We start from the raw sequence: 17,432 nt of genomic DNA on the forward strand, positions 1-17,432 counted from the left end.
AACGGGCGCAGTGGCTCATGCCTTTAATCCCAACACTTTGGGAGGCCGAGGCAGGTGGATCACCTGAGGTCAGGAGTTCGAGACCAGCCTGGACCAACGTGGCAAAACCCCGTGTCTACTAAAAATACAAAAATTAGCCGGACGTGGTGGCTGTAATCCCAGCTACTTGGGAGGTTGAGGCAGAAGAATCGCTTGAACCAACAAGAGCGAAACTCCATCTCCAAAAAAAACCCAACAAAACAAAAAAAATAATTAAATCAGCCTCCACCAGGGCTATCATTCAAGTCTTCAGAGTCTGCTAGTCATATGAGTGATCCTAATAGTAGGGCACTCCAAATATCCTACAGTAATGCAAGGACTTAACTTGAATTGTGGTGATAATTTTACCAGGGAGGAATTCAGGAAAACATTTTAAAGGCACTCTTTTACTTAGTGAAAACATCCTATTTATTTATTTATTTATTTATGAGACGGAGTCTTTTTCTGTCACCCAGGCTGGAGCGCAGTGGCACAATCATGGCTCACTGCAACCTCCGCCTCCCAGGCTCAAGTGATTCTCCTGCCTCAGCCTCCCGAGTAGCTGGAACTATAGGCAGGCACCACCACGCCCGGCTAATTTTTTGTATTTTTAATAGAGACAGAGTTTTGTCATGTTGGCCACGCTGGTCTTGAACTCCTGACCTCAGGTGATCCACCCGCCTCGGCCTCCCAAAGTGCTGAGATCACAGGCATGAGCCACTGTGCCCAGCCCCATCATAGTTTTTTTTTTTTTTTTTTTTCTAAAAACAGCAACAGAGGCTGGACACAATAGCTCAACGCCTGTCATCCCAGCACTTTGGGAGGCCGAGGCGGGTGGATCACGAGGTCAGGAGTTCAAGACCAGCCTGGCCAAGATGGTGAAACCCTGTCTCTACTAAAAATACAAAAATTAGCTGGGCGTGGTGACTGACGCCTGTAATTCCAGCTACTCAAGAGGCTGAGGCAGGATAATTGCTTGAACCCAGGGGGTGGAGGTTGCAGTGAGCTGAGATCGCACCACTGCACTCCAGCCTGGGTGACAGAGTAAGATTCTGTCTTTAAAAAAAAAAAAAAAGGACAGCAACAGAATTTCACAAGGCTTTGAGTATAGTCTTTTTGGTTACTTGTTTTTAGGAAATCCAAAGTATTGGTTCTTTCAATTCCTAGGTGTATCAGATACGTTGAAAAGGCAAAACTAATTTTTCTATTGTTAACTTATTTTCTGGGTGTGCTGTTCTTGTTCTAGGAGTCACATGATGCATTATTGGAATTTGGGAATAATAACCTACAAATATTGGTTCATGTTACCAAGGAAGGGGTATGGAAAAACCCAGTTCTTCTTAAAATTCTGTCTCAACAGCCAGTAGAAACGGAGGAAGGTAAGTCTTAAGACTATATTGGATGAGGATTTAGTTCTGAGAAAGTTGGAATTGATTATGGGTTAAAATTTTGGGAATTTAACTCGTGTATATATCTAGTCTTTGTTTTTACTTTGAGTAGTAAAAGTTAACTATTAGCATTTAATGTTTTGCTTAAGTAAGGATTCTTGCATTGTTAGTTTTAAGTCCCTTTGCACTCATTTTTAAATTTTGCATTGAGTAACAATGTTCATACAAAGTTCCTGAAATAGAAATGAATAATCTGCTGTAATCTTTGGTGTGTGGTAGAGCTTTGCTTATACTTTTCCTTTCTTTTTTTTTCCCGAGACGGAGTCTCGCTCTGTCACCCAGGCTGGAGTGCAATGGCAGGATCTCGGCTCACTGCAACCTCTGCCTCCTGGGTTGAAGCAATTCTTCTGCCTCAGCCTCTTGAGTAGCTGGGATTACAGGCGCGCGCCACCACGCCTGGCTAAGTTTTGTATTTTTAGTAGAGACAGGGCTTTACCATGTTGGTCAGGTTGGTTTCGAACTCCTGACATTGTGATCCCCACCCGCCTTGGCCTCCTAAAGCGCTGGGATTATAGGCACGAGCCACTGCGCCCGGTCTGCTTATACCTTTTTTATTGGCTGCAACAACTGAGGGCCGTGAAAAAAAATTTCTTTTTTATTTTATATATATGAGATAATTGGAATTCATTGTTTTATAGAGAGATGCAAAGAAGGAAGTTTTTGTTGTTTTTGTTTTGTTTTGTTTTAATTTGAGACAAGGTTTCACTCTGCTACCCAGGCTGGAGTGGCACAATTATGGCTCACTGCAGCCTCTTACCTTTCAGGCTCAAGTGATCCGCCTGCCTCTGCCTCACAAGTAACTGGGACTACAGGCATGCGCCACTGTGCACAGTTAATTTTTCTATTTTTTGTAGATATGGGGGTCTCACTATGTTGCCTAGGCTGGTCTTGAACTCCTAGACTCAAGAGATTCTCCTGCCTTAGCCTCCCAAAGTGCTGGGATTACAGGCATGAACCACCATATCTGGCCAGAATGAAATATCTTATTTGCAAAATTGTCAGTCGAAGACCAGAAAAATTATGGTTTTGAATTGACATTTGCATTTTAGATACACAAAAGTATCTTGTTTGATAGAGCCAACAACTGTAACTTCATTTACGTCAAGTTAATGGAAAGTTCAAAGGGTTACACTCTGTTAAGTACATTTTTTGCTATAAAAACAGACTTTAGAACAATTATTACACATTTTGAGATATCTTTAGGTCTTAGAACTAGCCATTTGATTGTCGCTCCTTCAAAATATCCCAGTTAGCTTATCCATTCACCAGGCTTAAGCACCTACCATATACATGGTGTTTGGACCTCTCTGTATAGTGAGAAGATGGGCATAAAGGCACTTAGATTTTCTCTTGATCTGTTTCCTCTGATCATTCTGGTGCTTACCAGTTGCACTGACAAGAAAAAAAAGAATAAGAAAAAGAGCTGTTACATAGAAAAAGATTGGTGTTTATAGTTTTCCATTGAGGTCCTCAATAAACGGCATCCCCTTGTAAATGTAGGTAGATGGAGGCTAAAATATCACCTTTGTTATTGACAAAAGCTGTTAGAGCCAGGTAATTTCAGAAACATCCCAGAATTGGGCAGATTCCTATCCAGATAAGTCTTGACTGGGGCAGAGGAGATTGCATGTTTTGTGCAGGCAGGCCCAAGCCCAGGAGGAAAAAGGGTGGAGTTGAGTTAAACATCCTTAGTGTATTTTCCCCTGATATACTAATCAACTATGTCACCCCACCTCTGGAGTTAACAGTAATTAATCATTTTTAACATAGAAAAACATCAAGAAATGGGGAGAAGCATTGCTTACCTAACATTCTTGGTATCCTGTCTATTCAGTAAATATTAATTAAGCACTCACTATCTTTAAGACTCTGAACAGGTACATGATACCTACATATCTAAGGAATTATGTTGAGGACCACAGTATAAGTGGTGGGTAACATGTAGCCTGCCTCCTTTCACAGTTGGCCCTTAATCTAATTTCGGGTCAAAAGATTAAAAAGCTTTATTTACATCTCTGCTGCCCTTGCAGGCCAGATATTTAACATATTTGATACCAAAAAGCAGTGATGTTCATCTCACTGATTGTCTTCTGTAATAAGTGCCAATTGTTGATACTTTTACCTGATATTCACCTGACATGATCAGTAAAGATGCCATGGAAGAGCTGTTTTTCTTTTCTTTTTTTTTTTTTTTTTGAGATGGAGTTTTGCTCTTATTACCCAGGCTGGAGTGCAATGGCGTGATCTCAGCTCACTGCAACCTCCGCCTCCGGGATTTAAGCAATTCTCCTGCCTTAGCCTCTTGAATAGCTGGGATTACAGGCATGCGCCACCATGCCCAGCTAATTTTGTATTTTTAGTAGAGATGGGGTTTCTCCATGTTGGTCAGGCTGGTCTCGAACTCCTGACCTCAGGTGATCTGCCCTCAGCTTCCCAAAGTGCTGGAATTGCAGGTGTGAGCCACTGCGCCCGGCCTTTTTTTAAAGACAGCGTTTCACTCTTGTTGCCCAGGCTAGAGTGCAATGGCGTGATCTCGGCTCACTGCAACCTCCACCTCCTGGTTTCAAGTCATTCTCCTGCCTCAGCCTCCCAAGTAGCTGGGATTACAGGCATGTGCCACCACACCGGCTAATTTTTTATATTTAGAGATGAGTTTTCACCATATTGGTCAGGCTGGTCTCGAACTCCTGACCGCAGATGATCCACCTGCCTCAGCCTCCCAAAGTGCTGGGATTACAGGCGTGCACCACTGCGCCTGGCAGAGCTGTTTTTCAACTGGATCTTAAGTGTTAATGTTTTTACATAATGAAGTATATAGTATAAGATAAAGTGTCATGATGTCTGCACCTTTCTTTTAAATAGTTCTGAAAAAGAGAAGGCAAAGAAATATGGCAAACCAGTTCAATTGTTAAGTCTAGATAGAAGGAAGGGTATAAAAACTAAAAAAAAATTTTGTGTTGAAATGTTTGAAGAAATGAGATACAGAAAGGAATGTGATTGGGAGTGAGACATATTGTTTTAAATATTGAAGCATATGGTAGATTTCCTTTCAATAAAGAAATTTAAAGATTGATATCTTCAAATGATTTGTAAAATACAAGATTGAGCTATATGTTAAAATTGATTTAGCAGCAGTTTAACTGTAGTTATAATTATTGAATAAAATAGCTTACCGCATAGAAATAATAGCTATGATTTTCAGAGTGCCTGCTATGTGTTGGGCACTGTATTTGTGCTTTCATATCTCATATAATCCATGAAACAGGTGAGAGATTACACATACCCAAGACCATGTAGTTAAAATTGTGGAGGCCGAATTTGAGCCCAGGTGAGGTGACGTTAAAACGTTTTTGATTGGAGAGCGATGACCCTTCAGTTGCTAAGTGCATGGTTTAATTAAACATCCGTAATATACAAGGCCTTGTGCTTAGTGCTGTAGGGAATACAAAGGCTAACAAGACATGATATTTGTTCACAAATTGCTGACAGTGTAATAAAGGAGATATCAGAGACAGTAGTAAGTACTATTGAACATTTACTCCATGTTTGGCCTGTGGTGAGTCTTATCTGCATTTCTAGTATTTCTTTAATTTGTTCATCCGTGTGAGATGGATATAACCTTTTTACAGATGAAGAAACTTGAGTCTCAGAGAGGTCAGTTAATTTGTCCAAGGGTCTCACAGCTATGTATCAGAATCAGGTTTCAACCTCAGATCAGTGATTCTAAAACCTGAAATGTTAACCTTTGTACACTATAATCCCTTATCACTATTCTTCGAGAAAACTAAATGTGGGGAAAGAAGTAAAATGCTGTGGGAATTTGTAAGGTGATAGGTTGTATAGGTAGTACGCCTGTTATCAGGTATGTTGCTTCCTGTGGGATTTGCAGAATTGCTTACAACCTCATATGGCAGATAAATAGAGCAGAATCTGATGTTAGGCAGGCAGAATAGGATATAGGGGAGACATGTGACAGGAAATAATAGGCATGAATTAGATTGGAGATAATTAGAAAAGAATTACTAGGACATAATAAGTTGATTTCCTTGAGGAAAGGAAGTATCAAGGAAAGATAATGCCAAAATTTTATTGTTGTATAATTGAGAGAATATCATTGCTTAAAATAGAAGTAGGGAATAAGGAGCTATGTGAGTGAAGGGTATGATTGTGAGTTCATCTTGTGGAATTTAGTAACTGTGGGACTAAAATGGAAAAGTCCAAGTGATTGTGACCTGTTTTCCCTCCATGCTTTTTGACCTTGGCTACATATTAGAGTATCTATGGAGTTTAAAACCAAAAAACATACATCCCAAGGTCCAGACTCCACTTGCTAAATCATAATCTCCAGAGTTGGAGCTCTGGAATCCAGAACTTTTTGAAGTGCCTTAGGAAATGGGCATTTACATTTTGCTGATGGGAATATAAATTGGTACAATTTTTGGAGAGCAATTTGGCAGTATGAGTCAGTATTACAAGTGAACAGAGCCTTTAATTTAGCAATTCCGCATCTAGGAATTTGTTCTGTAGATTTATTCACATGTTTCAGATGACCTATATATAGGGTTGTAAGCTGCAGCATTATTGATGATTGACAGAGATTGGAAACAGCCTGCAAGTGTATCAGTAGGGGATTGGTTAAATAAATTATAGTACATCCGTACCACAGAATGCTATTCAGTTGTTAAAAATAAGAAGGTAGCTCTAACTGCGCAGATGATGGAATAACCTGTATCATATATTAAGTGGCAAAAGAAAATGTCTTCCATACTCATAGAATATTTCTGGAAGGATAAACAAGAAATTGGAAACTTGTTTCTCAGGGTGGGAAGCCAGAGCACTGAGGTCAAGGTAGGAGGGAGAAAAACTTTAACTGTATAGCTTTTTCTGTCCTTTTGAAATCTGTGATTATATATATGTGTTTTTCTTTATATTTTTTTAAAGGATAATTTTACGATTGATTCTGATATGTAGTTAAAATTGGGCCAGTGGTTTGTCCTTAGTATAAACTATTGCTAGTCTACACACACACACACCCACACACACACACACACACACACACACACCTGGGAGCTTGTTAGAAAAGCAAAATCTCAGGTCCCAGACCTAATAAATCAGAATCTGCATTTTAATAAGCTCCCCAGGTGACCCAGAAGGCACTTTCAAGTCTGAGAGATACTGCTTTAGATTAACCACCTAAAGCAGTTTGTTTACTCACCACTTGGCTTGACATGCAATATTCTCACCTCCGTTCTTTAAGTAATACTATGTAGTGATGTCACATACTTGTTGGATATTTACTATTCAAAAATTGAGGGCTCGGCCGGGCGCGGTGGCTCATGCCTGTAATCCCAGCACTTTGGGAGGCCAAGGTGGGTGGATCACGAGGTCAGGAGATCGAGACCATCCTGGCTAACACGGTGAAACCCTGTCTCTACTAAAAATACAATAAATTAGCTGGGAATGGTGGCGGGCACCTGTAGTCCCAGCTACTCAGGAGGCTGAGGCAGGAGAATGGTATGAACCTGGGAGGCGGAGCTTGCAGTGAGCCAAGATCGAGCCACGGCACTCCAACCTGGGCGACAGCGAGACCCCGTCTCAAAAAAAAAAAAAAAAAAATTGAAGGCTCATCCAGAGCACTGTACAGTCAATGCCAAGTGCCTAATATTCAGTACAGCTCAGAAGTACTGAGTTTCAGTACTTCTGAAGCTTTCAGAGTAGCATTTTCCAAAGTGTGTACCGAACCAGGAACACATGTTTTACAGGTTACTAATATGTATAAAAGGGTTCTCTGGTCAAATCAGTTTAGGAAACATTGGGTTTTTAAATAAAAGTGAACAGTTTTCTTTATTGCAGGACTGTTCAGAGATTTGACCAAGGAATCCTTTTTTTTTCTAGGACTATCTCTCAGGTCTTTTGGTCGGTGGAACACACTTTGAGAAATGCCTGGTTTAGAGGAAAGAGCACCACTGGCTTTGGAATCCTTGGCAAGTTACCTAACTTCTGTGAATATTAATTTTCCTAACCTTAGACTGGGGATAATAATACTTGCCTTGGTGGTGGTGTGAAGAATAAATGAGAGGTATATAAAAATAGGCAGCTTAAAACTTGATGTCTCATAAGCATTCAGTTGATAGTTGTTAATATTACATAGGTTACTTGCTTCATTTCTTGCATTTATGCTTATAGTTCATTTCACTATTTCTTAATTTTCCTCTCATCTCTATTAGATGAATATTGAGACCAGAATAAACTTCCCATTTATATAAACTAAATTTTTATTAGCTAAAAATCAAATAAAAAGATCTCAAACTTTCATCTTAGCAAGTCTGACATGTTATGTGGTATGTTGTCAAACTGTTTTATTTTTCATTTTTTCTAGTCAATAAATTGATTGCACAAGAAGGACCTTCCTTTCTGCAAATGCGAATAAAACATTTGTTGAGATCTAACTGCATCCCCCAGGCTACTGCTTTATCAAAACTATGTGCAGAATCTAAAGAAATTTCAAATGTGTCATCTTTTCAGCAAGCATATATCACATGTTTATGTTCTATGCTCCCTAATGAAGATGCTATTAAGGAGGTGAGTAAAGTAAATAATTGTCATCATTTAAACTTGGTATTAATTTAATAGATTTATATATATATTGCATGGTTTATTTTTTCCCTTTAGAATGAAAACCAAGATTCATTTTTTTCCGGCTACCAAAATGTATGATTTTAATTGTATATTTAACTGCTCAACAGATAGAATGTAATATTTTAGAGTGGATTTGAAAAGTAGATAACTAAAGAATATACAGAGGGATGTTTACTTATTTGGGTGATGATTTGCTGTGAATTTTAAATATGAAAGTGGTTTTTTCTTTTTAAAGTAATGATGTCTCCATGTTTGGAGAATGCAGAAGTTGTTAATCATGGCATCAAGGGATAAACTAAAGAAAATGGCACTTAATTTTAGCTTAAGTTACTTTATATATTTAATTTTGTAAGCAGAAAAGTATAGGATTCTAGATTCCATGACTACATCCTGAACAATTAAGTGGCCAAACTGGATACCATGGAAAATAAGGGTTGAGTTTGTTTTTTTTTTTTTTTGGAGACAAGGTCTTGCTCTGTCACCCAGGCAGGAGTGCAGTGGTGCGATTTCGGCTCACTGCAGCCTCTGCCTCCCGGGTTCAAGTGATTCTTGTGCCTCAGCCTCCCAAGTAGCTGGGACTACAGGCATGGGCCACCATGCCTGGCTACTTTTTGTACTTTTTAGTAGAGATGGGGTTTCACCATGTTGGCCAAGCTGGTCTTGAACTCCTGACTTCAACTGATCCACCTGCTTCAGCTTGTACTACTAAAAGTACAAAAATTAGCCGGGCATGGTGGTGGGCGCCTGTAATCCCAGCTACTCAGGAGGCTGAGGCAGGAAAATCGCTTGAACCCAGGAGGTGGAGGTTGCAGTGCATCGAGATTGTGCCACTGCACTCCAGCCTGGGTGACAAGAGTGAGACTCCGTCTCAAAAAAAACAAAAAACAACTATTTTATCTATCAGATTGCATCCTTAAAAAAAAAAAAAAAAACCTGAATTATTATGTTTCTTAAATTTGGAGTTAGACTTCTCTAATGGTTTTTGACATATTATACAGAAAAAAACTAGAGATTCTTAAGCTTTATTTCATCATCTACCTTTAATCCTCTTAACTGCCATTTAATTCTGACATATGGATTCTTACTCTGAACTGAAATTTTTTATTAGATGTAGGAGTCCCAAGGATCTGGTTTTATGCTGTAGTAATTCTGAAACTTTTACTTGTAATATCTTACTCTCCAAATACAATTGTCTATCTTTCCACCTTACTCCCTTTAATATACAGACTCCACCAGGATCAATCAAGATCTGTTGATCTTGTCACCTTTTCATTCTCCCTTACCCCCCTTATGTACTCACTTCCCTACTTAACTCTGCTTTGTCATTGTCACATCATCATTATCACTCCCTTGCGTGTACTCTCAGGTCCTCTCTCTCTCTCTCTCTCTCTTTTTTTTTATTTGACAGAGTCTCGCTCTGTTGCCTAGGCTGGAGTGTAGTGGTGTGATCTCGGCTCCTGCATTCAAGCAATTCTCCTGCCTCAGCCTCCCGAATAGCTGGGATTACAGTTGCCCACCACCAAGCCTGGCTAATTTTTTTGTATTTTTGTAGAGACGGGGTTTCACCATCTTGGCCAGGCTGGTCTCGAACTCCTGACCTCATGATGCACACGCCTCGGCCCCCCAGAGTGCTGGGATTATAGGCGTGAGCCACTGCTCCCGGCCACTGGTCTCTCTCTTAATTGTGCTTGTTTGACTACCAGTATCCTGATTATCCCTAAATCTTCACCTACTCTCTATGTGTTTACCTGCACTCATGGGGCCAAATTTACATGGAGAAAAATCTGCCAGCTAATTTTACTCCAGGCTAGAGTGTGGTGCACACTGCTCACTGCAGCCTCAAAATCCTGGGCTCAAGTGATCTTCCTGCCTCAGCCCCTGGAGTAGCTAGGACCACAGAAACATGCTACCATTCCCGGCTAATTTTTTTTTTTGGAGAGACAGGGTCTTGCCATGTTGCCCAGGCTGGTCTCGAACTCTTGGGGTCAAACGATCCGCCCACCTCAGCCTCCCAAAGTGCTGGGATTACAGGTGTGAGCCACTGTGCCCAGCCTATATTTCTTTAGCCCATTTGTTCTCCCACTCTTAGATAGTTGCATAGTTTTTTCTTATTCTTCAAAACTATACTGTAATACTTTCTGCCCTGTTTCTCTGTTGCTGAACTTAACTCCTTATTTCTCTGAAAAAAATCGAAGTGCTGAGAAGATAAATAAGAGAATTTTCATAAGCTCTGTCTCTGAAACATCTATTCATCTACCAGCATCTATGAATGTACATCTTCTCTTCTGTTACTAGAGATAAATTATATCTGTTCTCCTAGCTAAGGCCAGCCTCCCTCACTTCTGTATTTCAATTGATGTCTCCCTTAAGGATAATGCTACAGCAGTTCTCCTTTTCTCTATTACATCATCAATTTCCCTGTCTCTGTTATAACCACACCATTGGCATTTATGCTATTATTTATTCTGTCCTTAAAAAAGAGCCCTTCTTAGGTCCAGAGGTGGTGGCTCATGCCTGTAATCCCAGCACTTAGGGAGGCCAAGGCACAAGAATTGCTTGAGCCTGGGAATTGCTTGAGCCCAGGAGGCAGAGGCTGCAGTCAGCTGAGATCATGCCAGTGCACTCTAGCCTGGGCAACAGAACAACAGAGCGAGACTCTGTCTTCAAAAAAATAAAATAAAATAAAAATAACACTGCTTTAGATCCTGTTTCTACTTTTAGCTACTGCCCCATTTCCTTCTGGCTTTTTAAGCATGATTTCTTTAACAAATTTTCTTAATTTACTATCGAACATTTTTCTTTCTTTCTTTTTTTTTTTTTTTTTTTTTTTGGGAAAGTCTCGTGCTGTCACCCAGGCTGGAGTGCAGTGGCATGATCTTGGCTCACTGCAAGCTCTGCCTCTCAGGTTCACGCCATTCTCCTGCCTCAGCCTCTCCAAGTAGCTGGGACTACAGGCGCCTGCCACTGTGCCCGGCTAATTTTTTTGTATTTTTAGTAGAGACAGGATTTCACCGTGTCAGCCAGGATGGTCTCCATCTCCTGACCTCGTGATCCGCTCGCCTCGGCTTCCCAAAGTGCTGGGATTACAGGCGTGAGCCACGGCGCCTGGCCCATTTTTCTTTTTTCAAGACATTCTAATGTGACCTTTGCCCCTGGCAGTATACCGTATCACTAAATCTAATGATGACTTTCAGTTTTCTGTCTACCTCATTGATTACTCCTTTCTCAGTTCTACTTTGCTGTCTAATGAGTACATATTGCAGTACCCAATGACTCTGTCACTGGGTCTTCTCTTTTTACACTTAACTAGGCTTATTTCCTTCATCTTTGGCTTTAAATACCAACTATGGTCTGAATCCCAAAAGTTTTCTCTCCGGCCCTATTCCCTCCTCCAAACTCCAGACCCATATCCAATTACCTAATTACCATCTCTACTTATAGAGCTAATATCTCAAATTTAACATGTCCATAACTAAGCTCTTGATATTCCTGATATTTGGACTTTGCTTTTATGAGGGTTTTTTTTAGTCCTCACTATGTGTTTGGCACCGTGCTAAATGCTTTATATACTTTGCTACATTTAATCAGCACAGTAGCTCTGAGGTAGCTCCATTTTATTGATGAGGAAAGTCAGGCTCAGATTAGGTTGCATGCTTCAAGGTTACAAAACTAAAGTGGTTAAGCTAGGATTCAAACCTGAGTTTGGTGTACTACCAGTAATATTATATTAAAGACATAGGATAAGAAATATTATCCTTGTTGGTATTTACCTTAGGGTTTATATGCCAAATGCTGTGTTAGGCATTGGGGTTCAAAGATGAATGCAGAAGCCTCTGGACTGGCATACTTGGTTTTACTGTTGGCCTCTACATTTTATCTTGAAAATAGCCAGAATAATCTCTCTAAAACTTGTCATGCTATGCCAGTCCTCTGCACACAATTATCTAATAGCTTTCCATCTTCCTCAGAATACATTCAGAATTCTTTATTCTATGTGCCATGGGCCCTGGCTGCTTTTCTAACGTTCTCTGACCTTATCTTGTAATCTTAGTGCCCACTACTCTCCAGCCACCTTGTCTTTGCTGTTCTTTGAACAAGCCAAGGATGTTCCTGTCTTAGAGCTTTGTGCTTGCTATTCCCTCTGACCAGAATTGCCTTCCACAAGATAATTTGAATGGCTTACTCCCTTACCTCATGTCTGCTCTAAATGTTCTCATGTCTGTTCAATATTACCATATCAGAGAGGCCTTCCTCGCTGTCTCATCTAAAATATTACCCTATCCCCCTACTCTGCCCTAAATATCTGCTGTCATTATTATAAATGTATACTAACCCATTTAAAATGACCCCTATCACTTTGTCTTTCTGCCTATTTGTATTTTCTTCGTAGTACACATACCTACTTCTACTAGGCATCATATTTGATTACTCAGTATTTCCTCCCACTAGATTGTAAACTCCGGAAGGACAGGAACGTAGGTTGTTTACTGGTATATCCCTGTATTCTAGAAGAATGCTTAGCCATGTAGGCACTCAATACTTATTGAATGAATTAATGAAAGATATAGCCTCATCCCTTGATCTTTTGTTACTAGGATTTTTAGCTTTATTACCTGAGTTATGACCAGAATGTCAAAGCTGGAACATTCCTCATGCTTTGTAAGTTTTTAAACTTTGCTTGGGGGTCTTTTTGAATTTTAAAATTGTGATTTTATATTTCTCTCTCTCAGCTTTATTTTATTTTGAAATATAGTTATGCTATCTGTATATTTATAAAAATATGAACCAAGATGAAACCAAGTATAGTGTTGTGATTCAGATTTCTGTATAGGTTGATTGCATCCTGGATCAGTGCTTGGGTCAATAGTTATTTCAAATGGCTAAGACCCCCCGCTATGGCCCAGATCATATCTCCCCACTGTGAGAATCTTTTATCAGATTTTTTTGTTGAAATTTTTTTTTTTTTTTTTGGAGACAGAGTCTCCGTCGCCCAGGCTGGAGTGCAGTGGCATGATCTTGGCTCATGCAGCCTCCACCTCCCGAGTTGAAGCAATTCTCCTGCCTCAACCACCTGAGGTAGCTGGGATTACAGACGTGTGCTACTACACCTAGCTCATTTTTGTATTTTTAGTAGAGACAGGGTTTTGCCACATTGCCCAGGCTGGTCTCCAACTCCTGACCTCAAGCGATCTGCCCACCTCAGCCTCCCAAAATGCTGGGATTATAGGCATAAGCCACCACGCCCGGCCCCTTGTTGAAATTTAAGATGTGCTTATATCTAAGATACTTCCCAGTGGCCAAAATACTGACTCCAGGAATTTGTGATTCCGTCCCGGCTCCTAGTAGTCTTTGCATTTCTATCAACTAGCCTATTTTTTTAAGTGCTCACAGACTTTATTCTGGGATGGATATTGGGTTAGCACTGTGGCCTGGACTTTGAGTTTAGTAGTAACTTGAATCTGAGAGGATTGTCTAAGCAGGGAAAGTATAGATAGAGACAGAATGCTAGTCATCTTTGTTTTGGGGAATGACCTTAGACAGGAGCACAGATACGGGATGCAGAGATGAAACAGCCAGTTGGTGGCTATCAAGTGGACAACATGTAGTTTCCTCAAATGGGGACTGAAGCTATGACCTAAGGCCTCATTAATAAATGTTCTTATTTGTTAGACTTTCTGGTGATAAAGAAATCAAAGGATAAAATGCTTTGTACTGCCTGTCTTTTCAGACTTTCTACTTGAATCTTAAATATAACTACAGAAAACATTTATTGCTCACTTGTCTGTTCCAAGCACTGTGCTGTGTGCTTTAAACGTGTTGGTATCTAATCCTTATAAAAATCTATTAATTTCGGCCAGGCGTGGTGGCTCATGCCTGTAATCCTAGCACTTTGGGATGCTGAGGAGGGAGGATTGCGTGAGGCCAAGAGTTCAAGACCAGCCTGGGCAACATGGTGAAACCCCATCTCTACAAAAAAAAAAAAAAATGCAGAAATTAGCTGGGCGTGGTGGCCTGTGCCTGTAGTCCCAGCTACTCGGGAGGCTGAGGTGGGAGGATTGCTTGAGCTCTGGAGGTGCAGGTTGCAGTGAGCTGAGATCATACCACTGCACTCCAGCCTGGATGACAGAGTAAGACCCTGTCTCAAAAACAAAAAAACTTTGAATTTTATAGAAATTAACTGAGGCTCTGAGAGATGATATTACTGGCCCATAGTAGTAAGATGTCCAGTAAGTGGTGGGCCCAGGGTTTAAATCCAAGGTGATCTGCCTCTGCTTTGCTTTTGTACATATTAATCTGACACTCACACATCTCATATACATGGTCCAACTCACTGGCACTGCCAGCCTTCTGGTTCTTCCTGGATTCTGGTTCTTAAAGTAGACTTGTTGTGCAGGCAAGTTTTTATTTCTTTTGTTTACCCAGAGGGGAAACTTCAGAAAAGATGGGAGGGGACTTTGAAGTTCTCAGGCTTGTGGGTGGCTCATTACTGGACTGGATTTACTGAGGAGCTTAGGTAGAGTATGTTTTTCACAAGACATCTAGAGAAGTGAAAGCAACAATCAAAATATGTAGGCTTGAATCTTGACATTGTCATTTACTAGCCATACAGCCTTGGCCAGGTAGCTTTATTTTCATTATCTATAAAGTAGGCACAACAGTAGTAGCCATCTCACAAAATGGCTGGATAGTTTAAATGTGATAATATCTAAAGCACTTAACACAATGCCTGGCATATTTTAGACACTGTACAAATATAGACTCTAGTATAAGAATTCTTTAAGCCTGGGGTGCAGAACTAGGGAGGATCAGTCGAAGTCAAGACTGATCAGAGGTGAAACCTGAATTTGCACAGAGAAACGTGGTATACACAGAGATAGCCTCCTATGACTTCATCTACATTTTTAAAAGCAGTCATATGGGCTGGGCAGAGTGGCTCACGCCTGTAATCCCAACACTTTGGGAGGCCGAGGCGGGCGGACATGGTGAAACCCCGTCTCTACTAAAGATACAAAAAATTAGTCAGGCGTGGTGGTGTGCGCCTGTAATCCCATCTACTCAGGAGGCTGAGGCAACAGAATCACTTGAACCCAGGAGGCAGAGGTTGCAGTGAGCCAGGATCATGCCATTTGCCCTCCAGCTGGGGCGACAGGGCGAGACTCCGTCTTAAAAAAAAAAAAAAAAAAAAAGCAATCATAAGGGACCAACTATAAACCTGTATGCTAATTTATTTATTTGCAGTATCAGGTAGTGTAAGGAGATAGATTGCTTACCTCTAATAGCAGCTGCAGTATTTTATGTTTGGGGAAGTTAATCAGACTGAGATGTAGTAATGGTTATTCTCAGCACCTGACACATGCCAAAAGAATTCAGAAGCAGCAGCGAAACATTACATTTTGGGTTTGATTCCTCATCCTGTAATAATAACAACTTTACTCTCTCAGCCTTTGCTTAATTAAAACCTGTTTTGTTTCTAATGTTGTATTAGGCATTGGCAAATACAGCAAACTGTGTATGGCCCAGTTTGTTTGCCAAAAATAATTACAGAAAGATAAGTACTAAGCTCTATGATACTGCCCTAAATTCAGTAGAAGTGTAAAGATAGAGAATTCTGTGTTTATAGAAAAATTGATCCTTGAATTGGAGCTTTAAGTAATGGTGGGGTTTGGATGGGTGGAAAGAATGGTTTGGAGATGACTGAATGGTAGTAAAGCACAGGTACTAACGAGTACTTTGTAGGGATCCACTGGAGAATAAATGCCCTGCCTAGGGCAGAGGGTGGTTATTGAAGTCTTGTGAGAAATAAGACCTGTTGGGGTTGGAAAAGAAGGGCTTGGAAACTCCATTGCATTAATGGTTAGATTTGATGCAGTAGAAATTAAGAAGGCTTTGCAGTTAGGAAGTGACATGACTGAAGTGGTGTTTTAGGAAGACTAGACAGAAAGAGTATGTATCATGTTTAGGACAAGAGATTGTAGCCAGCAAGAGGAGAAAGGACAGGACTTGCTGACAGGGCAAAAACAGAGGAGGATGTACAGAGATACCTTCAAGAGGCTCATAAGGCTTCTAGCTTCAGAGACTGGAAGAATAGTGGTGCTCTGCTGCTAATTAGAAGAAAGAATGGGTGGAGGGACAAGGGAGAGTCTGGGAAGATGATCAGCTTTGTTTTATACATGATCTTTCCTGGTTTATTAATAACAATGTATTGAAACAGGATTTTTCCTGATTGTGTTGAGTTTGCAGGGAACTGTGTTATAGGAAATACGATTTGATACTATTCACAACAAATCGTAGGGGGTTGGCCCCCACCCATCTACCTGTTTTTATAAATAAAGTTTTACTGGCACGAAGTCCCACATTCATTTCTTGTCTGTGGCTGCTTTTGTGCTACAATGGCAGAGGTGAGTAGTTGTAACAGAGACTCTCTGGCCAGAAAAGCTGAAAATATATTCTATCTGTCCTTGTACAAAAAATGTTTGCTAACCTCCGCTCTACAAGAATTAAATTTTTCAGTCTATTTCAGTGGTTTAGTATCATTTGGTCTAACCCTCTGTGTTCTACAAGTGATGAAACTGAAGCCAAGCTGATAATGTTTCCAAGGCCCTTCCTGCATTAAGCTAATTAGAGACGCCAAGCCCAGCTGGAATGCAGGTCACCTGGCTCCTTGGTCAGCCTTCTTTCCACTCTACCACCTATTTCCATGTGTTAGCCACTGATAAGCCATGGTCTGATTGGGAACATCTCGGCGATGTATCATTCTGTTCATATTTATACATATAGGTGTGATTTAAAACATTTTTATCATGATGTGGATTAATTTGTTAAATATACCAATGCAAAAACATTTAGTACACATAAAGTTATCTTAAAATTATTTTAAAGGAACCCTAGTATCATCGTATCATCATAACTAGTCAGTCTCTCTTTTTTTTTCCTTTCTTTTTTTTTGAGATGGTGTTTCACCCTTGTTGCCCAAGCTGGAGTGCAATGGCGCGATATCGGCTCACTGCAACCTCTGCCTCTCGGGTTCAAGTGATTCTCCTGCTTCAGCCTCCCGAGTAGCTGGGATTACGGGCACGCGCCACCACGCCCGGCTAATTTTTTGTATTTTTAGTAGAAGCAGGGTTTCACCGTTTCTACCGGTGACCAGCTGGTCTCAAACTCCTGACCTCCTGTTATCCGCCCGCCTCTGCCCCGCAAAGTGCTGGGATTACAAGGCATGAGCCACCACGCCCAGCCACTAGTCAGTCTCTCATCTTTTCTTTTGCAAGTGTCAACAGAATTAAAAAACAAAAGAATTAAAAAACAAAAGAATTAAAAAACAAAAGA

At 40.5% G+C, this 17,432-nt stretch overlaps 1 protein-coding gene across 1 annotated transcript in view; it reads left to right on the forward strand.

Moving 5' to 3' along the window:
* RLF (RLF zinc finger) overlaps positions 1-17,432 on the forward strand; it is a 75,660-nt gene that overhangs the window by 30,451 nt on the left and 27,777 nt on the right. Inside the window, exons 4-5 of the mRNA XM_032160403.2 lie at positions 1,265-1,397; positions 7,846-8,048. Of these exons, the coding sequence (XP_032016294.1) occupies positions 1,265-1,397; positions 7,846-8,048 (336 nt within the window). The remainder of the gene's footprint in view (positions 1-1,264; positions 1,398-7,845; positions 8,049-17,432) is intronic.

This window comes from Hylobates moloch, unplaced genomic scaffold, assembly GCF_009828535.3.
Source record: "Hylobates moloch isolate HMO894 unplaced genomic scaffold, HMol_V3 SCAFFOLD_8, whole genome shotgun sequence".
NCBI classification, from domain to species: Eukaryota; Metazoa; Chordata; class Mammalia; order Primates; family Hylobatidae; genus Hylobates; species Hylobates moloch.